Genomic DNA, 23,100 nt, shown 5'->3' with positions numbered 1-23,100 from the left:
TGGCGTAACCATCCCCCCTGGGGGGTGATTTCTCGCTTTCTGTCTCTCTCTGTCTGTCTGGCGAGCGCACGTGCCCTATAGCAAAAACCTCTCCAAAAAAAAAAAAGAATTATCTATCCTGGTGAGACCAGCAGGTGGCGTGGTGGTTAAGGCGCTGGACACTTCCACATGGCTGACCATGGTTCAAGTCCTGAATCTGGTGGCTTGCTTTCTCACTTCCTCTCTTTCTTACTCTCATTCCCCGTCTCTCTCTGGTCAAATTACGAAATAAATAAATGAATAAATAAAATAAGTAATTAAAAAAAAAAAAGAATTATCTCTCCTGGGAACCAGCAGTTAGCGTAAAGGCTATGTTGCTGGACTCCCACGTAGTCGACTGCGGTTCGCATCCCAGACCTGGTGGCTTAAAACTCATGCCGGGCACATGTGGGCCCAAGATCCTGAGAGGAGAATGGAGGAGAAGGGATTACGGCGTGACCATCCCCCCTGGGGGGTGATTTCTTGCTTTCTGTCTCTAATGTCTCTCTCTGTCTGGCAAGTGCACGCGCCCTATAGCAAAGATCTCTCCAAAAAAAACAAAAAAAGAACGAAAGAATTATCTATTCAATTTTATTTCTTATTTTTTAATTTGGTCAAGAGAGAGAGACAGAGAGTAGAAAGGGAAAGTGAGAAAACAAGAATCCAGGTCCAGGACTGATGCTGTAGTTAGCTAGCCACATGGGAATCCAGCACCAAACCACCATGCCTTAAGTCTAATTTTTAAAAAAAACCTACCTTTATTGTAGCATCCTCTGAAGCAGAGACCATAACACTGAACACAGGATGGAAAATGACTCGAGTGACTGGACTCCTATGACCACTCAACGCATATTTTTCTGGTGGACGGGGAATCCATTCTTTTGGGTCTCGTTTCTGACCAAGAGGTCCACCCGACGTAAATTCTTCTTTTGCTTCATTTAGCTTTGATTCTAATTCCATAACCTTAAGATGGAACACACAGTCATGTACAGGTAGGTAGATTCAATAAAACAGCCTATTTGACATTTTCAAAAACTGCCTTTATTTTGGATCTATATACATAAGATAGGTGGTAAAATTTCAGTTAATTTACACAGCACTGGTTTGATTTAAATGAAAATGATTTGTTTTGTACACTAACAAAATTTAATTAGTATAACAAAAGTAAACACAAAGAAAAATTCAGTATGATTGTCTTAACTATTTAACTCAAAGGAAAATTTCAATTTACATCTCGTGACAGTCTTCTATTACTAATTAGAAGAAGATCAGTGAACCTCTCTTCCCTCTAAGGCTGCTACTCGTAGTAAATTCTGTTCAAACCACCCTTTTACATTTGCAGATGATTATAACAATATTTATAATAAAAGTTAATATTTTTGAGAGGTTTTTGCTATAGGGCATGTGCGCTCGCCAGAAAGACAGAGACAAAAGGCGAGAAATCACCCCCCAGGGGGATTGCCATGCCACAACCCCTTCTCCTCTTGGGATCTTAGGCACGCAAGCACATTCATCCAGCGTGAATTTAAGCCACTGGGTCTGGAACTCAAACCATGGTTGGCTACATGGAAGCCCAGCAGTGTAGCCATTATGCCAATTGCTGGTCCCTAAAAGTTAATATTTATTGAACATCTACCAGGTGCTCGGTACTCTAAGAGGTTTATATGGATGAACTCATTATAACAATATTACGTATGCTTTTTCTTTTAAAAAACATTTTGCTGGAAACCATGATCACTTACTAGAGAGACAGAAAGAGGGGAAGTGAGAAAGCACTCCACTCTCATGGAGCAGGATAATGCCTATCCCACCTCCTCCATCTCTCCTTCCTTTTGGGATTTTGGTCACACATGCATCCACACCTAGCATGTTTCTCAAGATGTCAGATCTGGGACTCAAACTGCGTGATTGGCCATTTGGGGTCCAGCTGTCTTAACCAGCAGGTCACAGGCTGGCCCAGATATAATTATTAATTAACAGAGAAGAATATGTTAATATTTTCAGAAAGTTTGTAATAACATAGTGAATAACATTTTAGAGAGAAAAAGTTACCTTCTTTTGTAATCTAATAACGGATGTCCATTTTTTCTCCAAAAGACCAGCATACTTCTTATCTAATTCTTCATTCTAGAGGAAAAAAAGAAAGAACATTTAAATAAATGGTTTCATTATGACAGTTCAAGCCATAGAGACCATTTAGGTCTAAATCCAAATACTTTTAAAATTATTTTATTTAACTTTATTTATCTATTTTTAATTGGACCAGAGAAGGGCAGAGTGAGAGAAAGCAAGAAAGCAAGCTGCCAGGTTAGGGAGTCGACCATAGCAGAGTCCAGCGCCCTTAAGCACCACGCCACCTGCTGGCCACAGTCCAAATACTATTACAAGTCTGATTCCACAAAAGGAAAAAAGGGAGGAAAAATCAAGTACAGGCCAAGTGAATCACACAAATGACAATTATATGTGAATAACTGAGTTAACTATTAACTACTGATACTCTGGTAAGATCCACTCATTAACTACACACTATGAATAATTATAAAAAGTCAAACACACCATATCTAATTCAGCTTCCTTTTTAAAAACAGAATATGCCTCTTCATAGCCATTTGAACGAAGATAATCTGCTATAGCTCGATTTCTGAAAGAAAATAAATTAAAACGACTCCTTAAAAAAATCTCATTTCTATTTTGAAGAAATAACATTTATTTAAAAATCTCTTAAAGTTTTTTAAAAGTATTCCTTTTCAATAACACAAGTATTTCACAAAAAATGGACATCCCTCCCGTAAAGCCTCTAGAACACTAAGCCTTGTCACAATACATTCATAATGTTACATTATACTTGAGCTTTTAGATATAAATTTCTGTTGTTGCCTCCCCCACAAGCTGTCAACAGTTCTAAAGATCAAGCTATGGCTTATCTAATTACTGGGCCATCAGAAAAGTCATGACATGTTTTTTCTTCCTTTCTTTTTTGGAGAGGTTTTTGCTATAGGGCAAGTGTGCTTGCCAGAAAGACAGAAAGAAACTGAGAGACAGAAAGTGAGATATCACTCCCCTAGGGGATTGGCCACACCACCGCAATCCCTTCTTATTCCTTTTCAATAACACAAGTATTTCACAAAAAATGGACATCCCTCCCGTAAAGCCTCTAGAACACTAAGCCTTGTCACAATACATTCATAATGTTACATTATACTTGAGCTTTTAGATATAAATTTCTGTTGTTGCCTCCCCCACAAGCTGTCAACAGTTCTAAAGATCAAGCTATGGCTTATCTAATTACTGGGCCATCAGAAAAGTCATGACATGTTTTTTCTTCCTTTCTTTTTTGGAGAGGTTTTTGCTATAGGGCAAGTGTGCTTGCCAGAAAGACAGAAAGAAACTGAGAGACAGAAAGTGAGATATCACTCCCCTAGGGGATTGGCCACACCACTGCAATCCCTTCTCTTTCATTCTCCTCTGGGGATCTTAGGCATGCATGCACACAAGCTCAGCATGAATTTAAGCCACTGGGTCCAGGACTGAAACTGCAGTTGACTACGTGGGAGTCTAGCAACATAGCCATTACACCAACTGCTGGTCCCACGACATATTTTTCTAAGCAAAACTGTTTTAGACTTGTTGATGAATAGATACCAACTGTGATAGTAATCTTAAATTTTGTTAATGTTTCCATTTAGACTTTCCTTACTACTTGTTATACACAAGGTGGAACTAGAATTTAGTTCTGCATAGGAATGTTTCTATAAAATTACATTATTTTTATGTTAGACACAACTTCAACCCATTGGCACTGGGCGGGTTAATAAAAAAAAGGCACAAGTAAGGACAGCAGGTGGCGTGGTAGTTAAGGCGCAGGACTCCCACATGGCTAGCTGCAGTTAAAGTCCCAGACCTGGTGGCTTGCTCTCTCTACTTTCCCTTTCTCTCTATGGTCAAATTGAAAATGGTAATAGTAAATTTAAAAAAATAATAATTCTTTTTTTTTTTTTTAAAGCACAAGCTATAAACTAAGCATACTATCAGAAAATAAAAAATTCATTTAGAATTAAAATTCAAGGTTAGAGAAGATGAATTAGCAGATCCTTTTTCATCCCTGCCTTGTACTTTCAAGAAAGGGAAAATCAGGAACCTTCTTCCTTTTAAAAAGATAATTGTAGGGCTTTCTGTGCAGATAGCAGGCCTGCAAGCATGATGAACGTCCCTAAAACCTGCTGGACCTTCTGTAAGAAGTGTGGCAAGCACTAACCTCATAAAGTGACACAGTACAAAAAGGGCAAGGATTCTCTGTGTGCTCAGGGAAAGCAGCTAAGTTATGACAGGAGGCAGAGTGGCTATGGTGGACAGATTAAGCCTATTTTCTGGAAAAAAGGAAAAACTACAAAGATTGTGCTGAGGTTTGAATGTGTTGAGTCCAACATATACCTAAGAGAATGATGGCTATTAAGAGATGTAAGCATTTTGAACTAGGAGGAGATAAGAGAAAGAGAAAGGGTCGACTGATCCAGTTCTAAGCCTCATCTTTCTTATTATGAAGACAACAAAATCTTGAGGTGAATGTTCATCTCATTTGATTACAATTGGTCTTTTTGTGAGGGAATAAAGTAGTCAATAAAATTCCCCCTTTGGGGAAATTTGATTCATGGTAAAAAAAAAAAGGAAAAGGAGAATAATGGTGGGCTGATTCATGGTAAAAAAAAAAAGGAAAAGGAGGTTAATTGTGAGGCCAGCAGGTGGCACAGTAGTTAAGTGCTGGACTCTCACATGGCTAACTACCTGGAAGCTTGAAACTCATGCTGGGCGCATGTATGTGTGTGCCCAAAATTCCAAGAGAAGAATGGAGAACAAGGGACTGCAGAGTGGACATCCCCCCGGGGGTCGATTTCTTTTTCTTGTCTCTCTGGCGAACACACTCGCCCTATAGTAAAAATTGCTCTTAAAAAAAAAAAAAAAAAGAGGAAAACCTCAGCAGATGGCATAATGATTACATTGCGGGACTCCCACGTTGTTGACCAGTTTGAGTAAAAGAAAGAAAAAACATTGATTTGCTAGGGGATGTGTGCACTCACCAGGGGAGTCAAAGAGAGAGGGAGAAAGCACCTCCCAATGGGGCCTGGTGACACTACGATCTTTTCTCCTTTGTCTATCCTGACAACATTTGGGGCATGCATGCCCAGCGTGTTTTTAAGTCACCAGGATAAGAACAGCGGCTAACCATGTGGGATCTAGCTACCTATTCACCAGGCTACAGGGCTGGCCCAAGCTACCTTCTTCCTAATGCAACCTATTTCAAAGTCTCTCAATTTTTTTGGTCCTTAGGTCCCCTTCATGATATAAAGTTGTCTGCTCAGGATTTCCTTTAAAACATTTTTAATTAAAAGTTAATCTAGGGCCAGCTGTGGCATGGTGGTTAAGGTGGCTGGATCCCACATGGTTAACTGTGTGGTTTGAGTCCCTGACGTAGTGCCTTCAAAAATACACTGGGTGCATGTGCATGTGTGCCAAAATCCCAGTAGGAGAATGAAGGAGGAGGGGTTGTACTTTCTCATCTTCTCTCTCTGGTGACTGCCATTTGCCTTGCGGTAAATTAATTAAACAAATAAATACATAAATAAAAGTTACCTATACATAAGGTACTTCCAATACTCTGTATGTGAGGCGGCCACTTTATTAGGGTTTGGGTATTTATCCTGAGATTATCTATAAACACACATACATTACTTACTTTACTAGAGATAAACACTTTTTTTTTTTTTTTGCTATGCTATAGGGCGCGTGCGCTCGCCAGACAGACAGAGAGAGACAGAGGGATAGAAAGCGAGAAATCACCCCCCCAGGGATGATGGCCATGCCATAATCCCTTCTCCATTCTCCTCTCGGGATCTTGGGCACGCATGCACACGCGCCAGGAGTGAATTTAAGCCACCAGGTCCAGGACTCGAACCGCGGTCAACTACATGGGAATCCAGCGACATGGCCATTATGCTAACTGCTGGTCCCCAGAAAGCCTATTTTTCTATATAATCTCTTTTAATATAAATGGATCTAAAGCCAAATTTGTAACTCACTTCAAAGTAATGGATTTACGGGGCCAGGAGGTGGCACAGTGGTTAAGGCACTAGACTTCCACACAGCCGACTAACTACGGTTGAGCCCTAGACCCAGCAGCTTGAAACTCACATCTGGTGCATGTGCATGCATGCCCCAAATCTCAAGGAGAGTAGAGGAGAAAGGATTGCGGGCATTAGCATGTCCCATGGGGAGGTGATTTCTCACTTTCCCTCTCACTGTTTCTATTTCTCTCTGGTGAGTCCATGCACTGTCAGGCAAAAAATTCTTTAAAAAAATACATTATATCAACAGAAAGAAAGATAATAACCACATGATCATATCTTTTGTTTATTTGAGAGGTTTTTGCTCTAGGGCGAGTGCACTCTCCAGAAAGACAGAAACAGAGAGACAGAAAGAAAGAAATTACACCCCAGGGGGTTTGGCCACACCATAATCCCTTCTCCATTCTCCTCTCGGGATCTTGGGCACGCATGCACACACGCATGGCGTGAGTTTAAGCCACTGGGTCCGGGACTCGAAATGCGGTGGACTACGTGAGAGTCCAGTGACACAGCCATTACGCCAACTGCTGGTCCCCCACATGATCATATCTATAGATGCAGAAAAAGCATTTGGTAAAAATACAAAATCCCTTCATGATCAAGACTCGCAGTAAAATAAGGGGAGAAGGGCCATTCCTCAACACAATAAAGTCATACACAACAGATCCATCCACTGCTACCATCATATTGAATGGGGAACATTTGAAAGTTTCCCATTAAATCTGAAACAAGACAAGGCTGCCTACTTTCCCCACTCTTTTTCAACATAGTGCTGGAAGTCCTAGTCAATGCAATCAGAAAAGACAGGCATGCAGATAGGAAAAGAAGCTAAACTGTCCGTATGTGCAGAGTATATGATTATATATGTAGAAAATCCTAAGAAATTAATGAAAAAACTCCTGAAAGTGATAAATGAATTCAGTAAATCAACATATAAAAATCTACTTATTTTTAATTTTACAGATTTAGTGCCAGAGGTGTGTGCAAATGCCAGAAAGAGTGACATAGAGAGGGAAAATGAGACATCACCTCCAAGGAGGGATGGCTACACCACATCTCTTCTCCTCCATTCTTCTCTTGGGATTTTGGGAATGTGCAAGCACATACACACCTGGCATGTTTTTTCAAGCTGTTGGGTCCAGGGCTCGAACTGTGGTGGGTCATGTGGGAGTCCAGTGCCTTCACCACTATGCCGCCTACTGGCGTAATCTATAGCATATTTATACACCAACGATGAACAGATTGAGAAAGAACTGAAGAAACCAGTCCCATTTATAATAGCCACAAAATGTGCAAGACGCTCAAGAATAAACCTAATCAAAAAGGTGAAAGACCTCTATAAAGAAAATTATGAAAAACTGAAAAAAAGAAATTAAATATGCAAAAAAAAAAAAGGGAAAAAAATCCCATGTTTTTAGATTGGAAGAATCAATATAATCAAAATCTCAGTTCTACCAAAATTAATTCACATATTCAATGTGATTCTAATCTAACTGCCTGTAACGTTCTTTACAGAAAAAGAAAGCTTGCTTTCTCACTTTCCTGCTCTCTCTCTCTCTGTCCCTCTCTGGAAAAATTAAATTAAATAAATAAAGTTAAATAAAATAATAATTATTGTTCCTTAAAAACTCTTTTTTAAAAAATAATTATTATTTAATTTTATTTATTCATTCATTTATTTTAAGTTTACCAGAGAGGGACAGAGAGAGAGAGAAAGTGAGAAAGCAAGTCACCAGGTAATACTACAGGTGACACTTTCACATGTGTTTGATTTTTATTGCCATCGGCAGATCTGTAAGACTCAAGATTTAATGATCCTTGCTCTTTTTCTCCATTCCTGTGCTTTACTCAAGAATTATTTTATTTAACTTTATTTAATTACTTATTTTAATTTGACCAGAGAGGGACAGAGGGAGAGAAAGAGAGAAAGCACATAAGAAAGCAAGCCACCAGATCTGGGACTCAAATCATGGTCGGCCACATGGGAATCCAGTATCCTTAACCACCACACCACCTACTGGTCCCTAAAATAATTATTTTTTTAAAAAACGAAAATAATAGTAATAATGATCAAGGGCCAGCAGATGATGCAGTGGTTACATCTCCGGACTCGCATATGGCCAACCAAGGTTGGAGTCCTGGACCCGGAGGGCTGAAACTCACACTGAGTGTACGCAAGAGGAGAATGGAGAAGGGATTACATGACTGCCCCCCCTCCACCCCGCCCCCCGAACCCTGGGTTTGTGTGTGTGTGTGTGTGTGTGTGTGTGTGTGTGCGCGCGCATGTGAGAGAGAGATTTCTCCCTTTCTCTATCTCTCTGGTAAGTACACACATCCTATGGCAAAAAAAAAAAAAATCTCAAAAGAAATAAAATTTAAAAATACAAATAATCCATAAAAAATGGGCAAGTGGAACCAGCAGGTGGCTTAACAGCTATGATGCTGGACTCCCATGTAGTCAACCGAGGTTCGAGTCCTGGACCCGGTGTCTTAAACTCACGCCAGGCGTGTATGCATGTGTGCCCAAGATCCCGAGAGGAGAATGGAGAAGAAGGGATTATGGTATGGCTATCCCTCCGGGAAGTGGGGGGGTGACTTTTTGCTTTCTGTCTCTCAGTCTCTCTCTCTCTTTCTGGTGAGCACATGCGCCCTATAGCAAAAACCTCTCCAAAAAAAAAAAAAAAGAGGGTGGGGGAAATGGGCCTAGCAGGTGGCGTAGTGTCTAAGGTGTTGCGACTCCCCACATGGGTGATCATGGTTCTAGTCCCTGACCAGTGGCTTTAAACTCATGCCACGCATGTGCACGTGTGTGCCCAAAATCCCAAGAGGAGAACAGAGAAGAGATGGCAAAGTGGCCACTCCCTTTGGGAGTAATCTCTCCCTTTCTCTTTCTCTCCAATGAACGCATGTGCCTGATAGCAAAAATTTCTCAAAAAATAAAAATTTAAAAATAAATATAAATAAAGGTAAATGAATTGAATAGACAACTCTCCAACAAAAGACTTAGAAGTGGCCAAAAGCCATTTGAAAAAATGTTCAAGTCTCTTTTCATAAGGGAAATGCAAATTAAAACCCCAATGAGATACTATCTAACCCCAGTTAAAATGGCTAAGATCAAAACAATAAAAACAGTAAGTGCTGGTGAGGTTGTGATGAAAAGGGAACCCTCTTACAGTGTTGGTGGGAATGTAAATTAATATGACCTCTGTGGAAACCAATGGAGGTTCCTTAAAAACCTACAAATGGAACTACCATATGACCTAGTAATCCTAATCCCACTCTTTGGTATTAACCCAAAGGAAAGGAAAACACTAAATTGGAAAGATGCATGTATATCCATGTTTACTGTAGCACCATTCACAACTGCTAAAACATGGAACCGGCCTAAGTGTTCAAAACAAATGACTGGGTTGAAAAACTGTGACACATTGGAATATTACTGAGCTATAAGAAACAATGAGATTCTATTATGTGATTCAAAGTGGATAAATATAGGGGCCAGTGGGTGGGATGGTGGTTGAGGCTCTGGACTCCCACATGGCCGACTACAGTTTGAGTCCTGGACTCAGTGGCTTGCTTTTTTACACCCCCCGCCCCAACCAGTCCCAAATTATAAAAAATAAAATAAAAAGAAGAAAAGGATGAATATACAAGATTCAATGCTGAGTGAACTAAGCCAGATTTTTGAGAGATTTGAAGATATTACAGTAGACAGGGTAAATGTAAATACCAAAGACTGTAAGAAAGAATGGAAGGTAGAGTGAGTGGTAAAGGGTTGGTGTGAGGTACAAAAGAAACATTTAACAGACTAAAAAAGTAAAGTTCTCTGTCGAAAAAACTATATATACATAGTATACATCAAGATGAGGACTTACATAAAATAATAAATTTATTTGGGAAAAAATAAAGGAGGTGCTGGCAGGTGGTTAAGGTGCTGGAATCCCACAAAGCTAACCAGGGTTCAAGTCCTAGACTTGGGCTTGCTTTCTCACTTTCTCTCTCTCTCTCAAGCTCTCTCCTTCTCTAGTCAAATTAAAATAAATAAAATAAATACTATATAAATAAGGTTAAATAAAATAATTTTTTGAGAGGTTTTTGCCACAGGGCGCGTGTGCTCGCCAGACAGCCAGAGAGAGACAGAGAGACAGAAAGCAAGAAATCACCCCCCAGGGGGGATGGTCACGCTGCAATCCCTTCTCCATTCTCCTCTCGGGATCCTGGGCACGCACGCACACGTGTTTTCACTGGGTCCGGGACTTGACCCGCAGTCGACCACATGGGAGTCCAGCAACATAGCCATTACGCTAACTGCTGTTCTCATAAAATAATTTTTTTAAAGAATTATTTTATTTAACTTCATTTAATTTGACCAGAGAGGGACAGAGTGAGCTAAAGAGAGAAAGTGAAAAAGCAAGCTGCCAGGCCCAGGACTTGAACCACAGTCAGCCACAGGGGAGTCCAGCGCTCTTAACCACCACTCCACCTACTGCCCCTAAATAATATAATTTTTAAAAGTTAAAAAAGAAAGAGAGAGACATGGCAAGTAAATGCAATATTTGGTCCTGGATTGGATGGTATACTAGAACAGGACGAAATGCTATAAAGGACATTACCAGGTCAACTGACAAAACTGAAAATATAAGAGATTAACATGTGAACGATAAATTTACTGAAATTGAAAACTGTACTGTAGTTTTTTCTTTTTAAAGAATTATTTTATTGGGGAACCAGCAGTTAGTGTAATGGCTATGTCGCTGGACTCCCATGTGGTCGACTGCGGTTTGAGTCCCGGACCCAGTGGCTTGAAACTCACGCCGGACACGTGTGCGTTCGTGCCCAGGATCCCGAGAGGAGAATGGAGAAGGGATTGCAGCGTGACCATCCCCCCTGGGGGGTGATTTCTTGCTTTCTGTCTCTCTGTCTCTCTCTGGCTGTCTGGCGAGCACACGCGCCCTGTGGCAAAAACCTCTCAAAAAATTATTTTATTTAACCTTATTCTTTTAAAGAATCATTTTATTTAATATTGTTGTTAGTATTATTTTAATTTGCTATATGGCTGGTGATCTCATGAGAGAGACAGAGAGAGAGAGAAAGTGAAAGAGCAAGCCACCAGATTCAGGACTTGAACCATGGTTGGCCATGTGAGAGTCCGGCGCCCTTAACCACCATGCCACCTACCGGCGCTGTACTGTAGTTTTAATAGAATATGCTTTTCTTAGGAACAGAGTACTAAAATACCTAGATGAGGATAAATGTCTCTGATATGTGCAATTTACTCTCAAAGGGTCTTAAGAAAACAAAACAAAACACTGTGGGTACGTATCCGTAAATCCCATAGAGTACAAATAATAAAGCAAATGGTACAAAACATTAACGATACGCAAATATAGTAAAACTTGTATTTTTTGTACTAGTCTCCCAACGTTTTTATAAATTTGAAATTTATTCCAAGTTTATTCCATGATGTAATTTATAAGCTATATTTTCCCTCCATCATTCTTCACCTACAAAAATGGAATACTAGGGGCCAGCAGGTGGCTTGGTGATTAAAGGCGCTAGACTCTCACATCGCCAATCGTAGTTCGAGTTGTGGACCTGGTGGCTTCCTTTTCTCACTTTCCTCTCCCCGTCCCTCTCTTTCTCTCTCTGGGTCTGTCTCAGGTCAAACTGGAAAATAATAATAGTAATAAATAAAGTTAAAATAAAAATAATTTAAAAAATGGAACGCTATAAAATATTCGGTCATCGGAAGTCTTGACATATTTGTTTTTCTATACAAAAATGCAGCATGACTTTTCTAATGACCCAATAGCAATGATCAAACCATTTCATAGTTCTCTCACTAGTGTACTTACATGAATTGTCATATTAGTCACCTCATCAACTTCAAATATTTTAATAGTCACTGGATGATAAAAGGTAAAAACACAAGGCAAAGGAAAGGCAGTGACAATAACATCAAATAGGCTTTCATTTTTGTATGCACAAATTCAAGACAAAAAAAAAACTCTAGAAGAGTTCTGAAGAAGCTATCTTCCTGTTGAATATATTTAAAAGATAAGCTTAGGATAAAACTTGTCCCAATTAATTTACTTGGTTTGTTTTAAGCTTGTACACGAAAAAGTCACAAGGGTATATATATAATGCTATGTCAAAGTAAGACCCAGTTATAAAGTAGACAGAACTGCCCAAACCAAACTTTGAACAATGGTAAAAACAGTTTTAATCTTACTACAGACTGCTTGGATGTACGGTCTACTGTATTACTCCCATAATAAAGAGTTGCATTTTAATTTACTATTTTATCCTTATCGCAGAGGATTTTTTTTAAAAGTATAAAACAGAGAAACTTACAGTTCATCTCGTTGTCTCTGGGACAGCACCATTTTGGCTGTGATGTCAAGCTTATTTGATAGTGGTATGTCCCTCCTTTGGGAAATCAAAAAGCTTCGTGATCCCTGGACTTATAATTAAATATGCCACTAAGTGGCTTACATGCAGTGGAAAACAATTCTTTTACAAGTAAATTCAGCCAGTAACCAGGAGATAATTCAACAAGTAAGGTTCATTCCACCTAAGGGGAAAGAGAGAAAAGAAGATTATTTCTTTCATATATAAGTTCAAATTTTAGAAATAATTTAGAAATTTATTCAAATACAAATTTTCAAAGATATTAGGTGACAATTTCAACTATAGTGAAAATCAATTAATGTCAAAATACATAGTATTTCATGTATTTTAAATTACTTTTAATAGTTACATAGCTGAAAGAACCCTAATTTTAAATTTAACATACATTTGCCCACTCCCACCATGTTTCCTGCCAGATACATTTCAAGTACTAACATATATATTTTTTTTCTTTTTTTTGGGAGAGGTTTTTGCTATAGAGCACGTGCGCTCGCCAGACAGAGAGAGACAGAGAGATAGAAAGCGAGAAATCACCCCCCAGGGGGGATGGCCAATCCCTTCTCCTCCATTCTCCTCTTGGGATCTTGGGCACGCACGGACACGCACCCAGCGTGAGTTTAAGTCACCGGGTCTGGGCGCGAACTGCGGTTGACTACATGAGTCCAGCAACATAGCCATTACACTAACTGCTGGTCCCTCAAGTACTAACATATATTTATATAACTTCTCTAGGAGACTCTATTTCCCCCCTCAAAGACAAAAATTAAATTATCTTTTATAATTGCTGGAGGGCAGGTGCACATTACAGATAGAAAGCAGGAGAGAGCACACGTGAGAGCAAGAGGTTTCCCCCACTCCCAAGGGGAGCACATCTGCAATACAATCCCTTTCCCCCCATTTATCCAACCCTTCAGGATTTGAGGCATGTGTACACACATGCACTCAGCATGGTTTCAATCCATCAGAACTGGGATATGAACCACGGTCAGCCATATGGGGTCCAGACTTCTAAGCATAGCATTTAACCACTATACTATAATGCTAGCCCCCAAATTAAAATTTCTGATTAAAAGAAAAGGTGTGAAATATATGGATTTCATAAACTACACATAGCTGCAAAGTGCCAACCATATGGAAATAACCTTAGAGACTGAACATTAGCCACTAATAACATTAGAATAGCTGATATTGGGGCAGGACAATGTCACAGTGGTAAAATACAATGCTTTGAGAGGCTGACCAACATGAGAAGGTTTCAAGTCCACATCTGGAGCGCTCTCTGATTATGATGGGGATACATTTGCTAATGATCTGGGACTAGCTAAGGCTAGAGGTAGATCACACCATCAAGACCCAGGGGAAGGCATTGTCTCTCTCAAGGAAGAAAGAAACCTTAAAACAAACAAACAAACGGCTAATATTTATAATGTAAACTTACATTGCACAGCATCTCTCTCTGAACCAGTGCATTTAACAGGGAAATCAATTTAACATATTTCCATTTACTTTGTGTGCATAAGAAACATGTTTTTTGGTTCAGTTCCAAGACACAGTGGCAGTGAACTGCTTAAAAGAGGCCAGATTCCACACAGTGCCTATAGCTCAAATCCTCAGCTCAGTTAGCCTGAAACACATTAGGTATGCCCACAAGTGCCCAAGATCCAATGGGCTGGAGGACTGTAGGAAGAGGATTATGACGTGACCATACACTATGTAGAGTGCTTATCTCTCACTCACTGTCATGTATGTTCATGCACTCTACCTGGTACAAAAGGAGAAAATAAGGCATGTGCTCAGGGCCATATTAGTTAAGGGAGCCATATCCTACATGGCTGACCACATTCTGAATCCAGACCCCAGCTACTTGAAAAACATGAAGGTGGCATGGGGTCACACATCTCAAATTCCAACAGGAAGGAGAGATGGGGGAAATGGGATTGTGGCATGACCATTCCCCATTGAGGGGTGCTTTCTTCTCTATCAACTCTATGACCATGCCCCCTCTTTCTCACTGGTGAGTGCACATATTCTCTGGCAAAAAAAAAAAAAAAAGAAATACTATTTCATTAAAAACATTTTTTTAGTTTGTCTTACAGGCTGAGCATCCCTAATCCAAAAAGCTCCAAAATCCAAAAATTTTGAATGCTGACATGACACCACAAGTAGAAAATTTCGCACTGACCTCATGTGATGGGCTGTAGTCAAAATGCTACAATACAAAAATACCGTATAAAATTATGATCAGGGGGACCAGCAATTAGCATAATGGCTATGTCTCTGAACTCCCATGTTGTCAACTGTGGTTCGAGTCCCACACCCGGTGGCTTAAATTCACACCGGGCGCTTGTGCATGGATGCCCAAGATCCTGAGAGGAGAATGGAGAGGGATTGCGGCGTGGCTATCCTCCCTGGGGGTTGATTTCTCGCTTTCTATCTCTCTCTCTCTGTCTTTCTGGTGAGTGCATGTGCCCTATAGCAAAAAACCTCTCCAGAAAAAAAAAAAAATTATGATCATGTTGTGCAAATGATACATACAAACCAAACGAATTACCTGTTTAGACTTGGGTCACATGCCCAATATATCCTATTACACATATGCAAATATTCTAAAATTTGATAAAATTCAAAATCTCAATCACTTCTTATCTCAAGCATTCTGGATAAGGGATACCCAGTCTGTATCATATTATATAAAAATAACCAGAAAATTTTTTCATCGATTTAGGAAATTTACTTGAGGTACTGTCTTAAAATGCAGGCTACTGGCATACACAAAATTAAATTGGAAGGAGTACTTCAATGCAATAGAAAATCATCTTCTACATCAAATGAAATTAATATATAATGAAAGACCAAGAGACACAAGTCAAGAGACACATCATGGAGCTGGCAGGTGCTGTGATGGTTAAGGCACTGGACTCCCTCCCACATGGCCAACAATGGTTTGAATCCTGGACCTGTGGCTTGCTTTCTCACTTTCCCTCTGTCTGTCTCCCTCTGGTCAAATTAAAAAATAGTAGTAAAAAATAAAATTAAGTAAATGAAAAACAAAAAAAGACATACATTATGGACAGAGAATACAAGAATCATGTCTTAAGTATCTTTTTCATGCCATTCCAGGCATGAAAAGTGTTTTCCTGGGAAATGCACTTGTGAATAAACCAGTTAAGAAAAAAGAGAAAATGAGGGATCAGCAAGTGGCATGATGATTAAGGTGCTGGACACTCCCACTTTGCTGACCATGGTTCAAGTGCCAGACCTGATGGCTTGTTTTCTCACTTTCTCTCCCTACCTCCCTCCGTGTGTGTGTGTATCTCTGGTCAAAATAAGATAAATGAATGAATAAATAAAATTAAAGAATTATTTTTAAGAAAAAAGAAAAGGGAAAGTGAGGCCAGCAGGTAGTGTGATTATGGCAGCTAAATCCCACACGGCCTACTGCATGGTTTGGGGACTTAGCCACTTGAAAATCAAGCCAGGAGCATTTATGTGTATGCCCAAAATCCAGAGAGGAGAATGGAAGAGAAGGAATTACAACATGGATATCTTCTGTAGGAGGTGATTTCTCATTTCCTCTTCCTCCCTTTCTGTCTCTCTGGGAAGCGAACTGGCCCTAAGCAAAACTAAAAAAAGAAGAAAAAGGAAAAAAAGAAAGTAAACCTTGGTTTCAAAAAGGATCCAGAGTATAAAAACAATAGCTCAGATGCTTCTAATGGCAAATGCTGATTTAAATGGAAAGCCTTCTCCACTGAGCAATTCTAGTTAATATAACCAGGAAGTTATTTTTCTTCACCTGGGAGCCCAGCTAGCTAAAACCAGAGAAACAGAACTGAAGTCAGTAATGAACAATGGAATTAGTACCAAACACAACAAACAACCCAGAAAACCAACCCTCTTACAGTATTTAACCACTCTTTTCTTTTAAATAATTATTTTATTTAATTTTATGCATCATTATTATTTTTATTTTGACTAGAGAGAGAGAAAAAAAAAGAGAGAAAGTAAGAAAGCAATCGCCAGGTCCAGGACTCAAATCACGGTCAGCCATGTGAGAGTACAATGCCTTAACCACCTGCTGGCCCCATCTTTTTTTTTAAGAGGATTTTGCTTTAGGGCACTTAAGCTCACTGGAGAGAGATGAACACACAGTGAGGGAAGGTGAGAAATCACCCCCCAGGGGAGATGGCCATGCCACAGTCCCTTCTCCATTCTCATCCGGGATCTTGGGCACACACAACACATGCCTGGTTTGAGTTTCAAGCCACCAGGTCTGGGACTTAAACTGTAGTAAGCCATGTGATTGTTCTGCAATATAACCACTACACCAAATGCTGGCCTCCAGTATTTAACAACTCTTATTTAAGCCTCACTTTATATCCTCGCTGTCACCAAGTCAAAGGATCTAGGGTCTCATACACTCTAAGAAAGGTCATGGTAGGAAAGAATTATCTGGGGGCCAGCAGGTGGCAAGGTGGTTAAGGGCACTGTATTCCCAACATGGTTGACCATGATTCAAGTCCCAGACCTGGCAGCTTGCTTTCTCACTTTCTTTCTACCTCTCTCTCTCTCTCATCAAATTAAAATAAGTAAATAAAGTTAAATAAAATAATTATTTTTAAAAAAGAATTATCTGATGATGGTAACTGAGTGTCTATACTTTTTTTTTTACATTGAGACAATGATAAGACATGAAATGAAAGAAAAGCATATAAATTGAAAGTAAAAAAACGCATGTTGAAATTGCTTTTATGGGACCAGCAGTTGGCATGATGGTTATGTCGCTTGACTCCCATGTAGTTGACGGCAGTTTGAGTCCTGGACCCAGTGGCTTAAACTCACACTGGGTGCATGTGCATGTGTGCCCAAGATCCTGAGAGGAGAATGGAGGAAAAGGGATTGCAGCATGTTCATCCCTCCTGGGGAGAGATTTCTTGCTTTCTGTCTCTCTCTGTCTTTCTGGTGAGCACACGCGCCCTCTAGCAAAAAACTAAAAAAACACCCCTACTTTTAATCACTACACAACACATTCTAGGGTCCAATTTAATTTTGGAGAGACTCTCTTAAGCAAAAAAGCAAATTGATGTGCAAGAACAATGATAGTACTGAAGTAACAGGGTTATCTAATAATAAAACAAGACATAAATAAATCATTGAATGCACGATGATGTACTGAATAAATTCCTGTTTCATTCATTCAACAAACATAAACAGAACACTTATTATGTGTGAGGCACTACTTAAAACAACAAGTTTAGTTGAGGGAAAAATACTTGGTCTTTATATTCAAGATATTACAATCTACAATCTTCTGGAAGAGTCGGCTAAGAGGCAACTAAAAGTGTGGACAGTGGGCCAGCAGGTGCCATGGTGGTTAAGATGCTGGACCTCCTGGACCTGGTAGCTTGCTTCCTTACTTTCCCTCTCTCTCTCTCTGGTCAAATTAAAAATAAATAAATAATGGGACCAGCAGATGGTTACATTGCTAGACTCCCACATAGACGACAGTGGTTCAAGTCCTGGACCCAGTGACTTAAAACTCACACCAGGCGTGTGTGCGTGCATGCCCAAGATCCCGAGGTGAATGGTGGAGAAGAGATTGTGGTGTGGCCATCCCCCTGGTAGGTGATTTCTCACTCTCTTGTCTGTCCAGTGAGCACATGTATCTTACAGCAAAAATCTTCCAAAAATAAAAAGTAAAAATAAATAAATAAATGAACAATTTTTTAAAAGTGTGGACAGTCCTGGACTAGTAGATAGCATGGTGGTTAGGGGGCTGGACTCCTGCATAGTTGACCACAGTTTGAGTCCTGGACCCAGCAGCCTGAAAATCATACAAGGTGCATACATGCATGTCCAAAATCCCGAAAGAAGAATGGAGGAGAAGGGATTGTGACATGGCGATCCCCCGTCTGGGAGTAGTTTCTCACTTATTCTCTATCTCTGGTAAGCACACGCATCTTATGACCCAAAAAAAAAAAAAAAAATGCAGACAGTGCAATATGTTTCCACATAAAAGGTGATGACTCAGGATGAAACTAAGGAGGTAAGCAGAGGATAGATTTCAGGACAATTTATTCAACCATTTGATAAATATTTTAGAAAAATAAAACTCTTGGCTCAGCAGGAGGCATGGCAGTTAAGGTGCTGGACTCTTACATGCCAGGCAGTGGATCGAGTGCTGGAGTTGGTGGCTTGCTTTCACACTTTCTTTCTCTCTGGTGAGTACAAATGCCCTACAAAAATTTTTAAAAATAATAATAAATAAAATTAAATAAATCTTTTAAAAAAAGGAAAAGAAAAGAAAAACCACTCTTGGTCCAGCTGTAGTAGCACAGTGGTATCATGCCACTCTACAATGTTGGGAACCATCTGAAAGACTAAGGTTTTTGGTTCTTATGTCTACCTGTACACACTGGGCACATGTGAATGTATGGGTGATCCTGGTTGTCTGGGAAGACTGGGCGAAGGATCATGGCAGAAGGCGCTTGTCTGTTTTAGGACAGAAATAAAATACAAGGGAACTTCAAAAAGTTTGTGGAAAACAATCTATGTATAACTATTTTGAGGTAAAGATGTTTGAAATCAACATATAGCTTTCTCTTTTTTTCCCCTTATGTATGATACAATGTATGTGCAAGGATGCAAGAGATAGAGCAGCATCCTACATAGAGGTTTGACCACACAATTCCCCGCTCCCAGACCTTTAGCCATTGGGATCCTGGGTACTTGCAGTACTTGCACATGTGCCTGGAGAGCCCGAGGCTGATCAGCCAACTTAGATCACAGTTGCCATGTGGGATCTAGCTTCTCCTGGGCAGTGCATCACAATTATGTCACAAAGACAGCCTCATACACAGTATTTTCTTGATACACATCTTTCATGAACTTTTTTTTCTTTTTTTTTTTTTTAATTTTTCTGGGGATGGGAGGGAGGGAGGGTGGGAAGGAGAGGGAGAAAAAGTGAGAAAGCAAGCTGCAAGGTCTGGGACTTGAGCAGCGGTTGGCCATGTGGGAGTACAGTGCCTTCAACTGCCATGCCATCTGCCAGCCTCATCCATAACCTTTTTGAAGAATATAATCTATGTTTGAGCAGAAAAGAAAAGAAGAGGAAAGAAAGGAAAGAAAAGAAGAAATAAAGCATTGAAACCACTCTTCTACTAGCCCAGTGGCCTAATGGTTAAGGGAGCTGGTTCCCACATGGTTTGGTGGCTTGAAAGACACATTGGGCACGTGTACGTACACAACTAAAATTCACAGAATGAAGAAATGGAGGAAAAGCGTGACCATACTAAATTGGGGGTGATTTTTCCCTCTCTCCTATTATCTGCTGTCTCTCTCTGGAACATGCCCTTCAAGAGTTAAAATATAAATAAACAAAACAAACAAAAACAAAACAAAAAAACCCTGTCACTCACATAGTAAAGAATGGACCGAGAAGGATGTAATGAAGGTGATAAAGACAATGGGAGTACACTAGGATAGCAGCAGTCAATAAAGAGAATTTGATGGATTTATTAGATGGATTTTTTAATTTACAAGGTAAACCTTACAGAACTGCTAACTAGATGTGGGTAGCCAGAACACGCAAAAGCAACATCAGTGAAGGAGTCAAGAGTAACTCCCACAACCTTTTTTATGAGAGATTTTTTGCTATAGGTCATGTGTGCTTGCCAGAAAAACAGAGAGGCAGAAAACGAGAAAGCACCCCACCCTGGGGGGAGATGGCCATGCCATAATTTCTTCTCCATTTTCCTCTCAGGACCTTGGGCATACGCATGCGTCCGGCATGAGTTTTAAGTCACTGGGTCTAGGACTCAAACCATGGTCAACTACGTGGGAGTCCAGTAACATAACCATTAACACCATCTGCTGGTCCCAGCCTCCACAAACTTCTGATTCAGAACTAAGTTGAAAAGGAAACTCTGATATGTGGGGGAATGAAGAAAGTATGATTAATTCCATTTCTGAATATTCACTGTAAGGTGCCTATTACATTTCCAGTGGAGATCTAAAACAAAAATGTTTGGTACTTTTAAGCTCCTAACATGTTCTCAAGCCACCAGGTCCAAGACTCAAAAGCAGATAGACACGTGGGTTCCAGCCACCTTAACTACCAAGCCACTGGCTGGCCCACATTTGGTACATTTTACTTACAGACAGTTAAGTGAAGCCACAACCACAGGGATGAGATGACCTGTGCACAGAAAGATAAGCAGAGAGTCTCTACTGAAGTCAGGCATGTCAACTGTAGACTCTAAATAGGCAGAGATGAAGTATAGATTATATCATAGAAAAACATATTTTACATGCTGGTTAAGGCACTGGACTTCCATGTGGCTAACCGTGGCATGCGTCCGGCATGAGTTTTAAGTCACTGGGTCTAGGACTCAAACCATGGTCAACTACGTGGGAGTCCAGTAACATAACCATTAACACCATCTGCTGGTCCCAGCCTCCACAAACTTCTGATTCAGAACTAAGTTGAAAAGGAAACTCTGATATGTGGGGGAATGAAGAAAGTATGATTAATTCCATTTCTGAATATTCACTGTAAGGTGCCTATTACATTTCCAGTGGAGATCTAAAACAAAAATGTTTGGTACTTTTAAGCTCCTAACATGTTCTCAAGCCACCAGGTCCAAGACTCAAAAGCAGATAGACACGTGGGTTCCAGCCACCTTAACTACCAAGCCACTGGCTGGCCCACATTTGGTACATTTTACTTACAGACAGTTAAGTGAAGCCACAACCACAGGGATGAGATGACCTGTGCACAGAAAGATAAGCAGAGAGTCTCTACTGAAGTCAGGCATGTCAACTGTAGACTCTAAATAGGCAGAGATGAAGTATAGATTATATCATAGAAAAACATATTTTACATGCTGGTTAAGGCACTGGACTTCCATGTGGCTAACCGTGGTTCAAGTCCTGGACTTGGCAACTTGAAAATTACACTGGGAATATGTGTGTTTTTGTAAAATTCCGCGAGGATAATGAAGGACAAGGGACTGTGGTGTGGCTATATCCCTGTGTGTGTGTGTGGAGGGGTGATCTCACTTTCCTTCTCATTGTGTCTCTCTTCTCTCTCTCCAGCAAAAACCTTAAAAAAAATTTATAAGTTGTTTTTCTTAGCTAAATTAGATGCTAAAATGCTGATAGTGGAATGTCGGTCTCCTAGTGCAGTGTTAGACTCTGTGCAGAGGAGATGGATCCCATAGGGCCAACCGGGATTCAGTTCTGGCCCTGTCTGCTTGAAAAACATACTGGGTGCATGTGTGTCCTCATGATCCTGAAAAGATGGAGAATTAGAAGGGGGAAGACTGCAGTGTAACTAGACTCTGTTAAGGACTACATATGCACATGCACTCTCATGCACACATATATGCCCACCAGCATCCCTCCCCCTCAAAAAAAGAGAAGGTTAATAACTGACAGAAAGATATAGGAGAAATAAAGAAGGAATAAAGAATTCCAATATCACCATTCTCATTCCCTATTTAATTAACCAAAGGCTGCTAATATAACAAAGAGATAAGACACAATAAGGCATGATGTACAAATACAATTACTTATATAACATTCTATATTGGTGTAGTGATGGAGTAATACTATACAACCTATGAAATACTCTTGGCACAAAAATTAAATCTAAATCTGATCATGCCTTTGGCTCCAATGATCAATATGTAAGAACTAGAGGGCAGAGAAATATGTTAAATACACCATGGGAATACAAACACCAAATCTAGACAGTGAAAAGCTCTATAAAACAAATTACCCAGTTTCTTCAAATAGATTCCATGGAAAGAGAGAGATGGAAAGGGAAACCTATAGATTAAAAGAAACAAGTGAGGGGCCAGCAGATGGCGTAATGGTTAAATTACTGGACTCCTACATAGTGGATTTCGGTTCGAATTCTGGACCTGGTGGTTTAAAACTCATGACAGGCATGTGTGCATGTGTGCTTAAAATCTGAGAGGAGAATGGAGGAGATGGGATTGCAGAGTGGCCATCCCCCCCGGGAGGGGGTGTGTGTGATTTTTCGCTTTCTGTCTAACAGGCACATACACCCTTATAGCAAAAATCTTTCTTAGAAAAAAAAAAGTGAGACAAGTCCTCACTTGTGGTGCACAGATAAGGCAGTTGGATCCCACATGGTTCAAATTCCAGACCCAGAAGCTTGAAAATCACAGCAGGGGCATGCATGCCCAAAATTCACAGAAGAAAAAGAGAATCTAAGAGAAGGGTCTTTCCCCCAGGGGTGATCTCTCACTTTCCCTATCTCCCTCTTTCTCTGTCTTTGGTGAGCACACACATCTTAGAGCAAAAAAAGAGAGCGAGAGAGAGAGAGAGAGAGACAAGTGATGTAATCAATTACAATAGAAATTTTTTTGTTAAAAGGATTTGTGCCAGAAAGGGAAAGAAAAAAAATCACTCCCCAGGGAATATGACCATGTCGCAATCCCTTCTCTTCCCCATTCTACAGGGATTTGGGGCACCCATGTACATGCACCTGGTGTGATTCTCAAGCCACCAGGTCCAGGATTCAAAC

The 23,100-nt window shown here is 40.1% G+C and overlaps 1 protein-coding gene across 1 annotated transcript in view; it reads right to left on the bottom strand.

Annotated features, from left to right (window-relative positions):
- Positions 1–23,100, bottom strand: part of PAFAH1B1 (platelet activating factor acetylhydrolase 1b regulatory subunit 1) — a 104,814-nt gene that overhangs the window by 22,275 nt on the left and 59,439 nt on the right. The window contains exons 2-5 of the mRNA XM_006167568.3: positions 12,492–12,711; positions 2,575–2,659; positions 2,071–2,145; positions 775–981 (exon numbers count right to left, since the gene is read on the bottom strand). Coding sequence (XP_006167630.1) covers positions 775–981; positions 2,071–2,145; positions 2,575–2,659; positions 12,492–12,523 — 399 coding nt within the window. The 5' untranslated portion in view covers positions 12,524–12,711. The remainder of the gene's footprint in view (positions 1–774; positions 982–2,070; positions 2,146–2,574; positions 2,660–12,491; positions 12,712–23,100) is intronic.

Source organism: Tupaia chinensis, unplaced genomic scaffold (assembly GCF_000334495.1).
Source record: "Tupaia chinensis unplaced genomic scaffold, TupChi_1.0 Scaffold144899_1, whole genome shotgun sequence".
Classification (NCBI taxonomy): Eukaryota; Metazoa; Chordata; class Mammalia; order Scandentia; family Tupaiidae; genus Tupaia; species Tupaia belangeri.
Note: the sequence above shows the minus strand (reverse complement) of the source record. Positions and strands in the feature narration are given on the sequence as shown.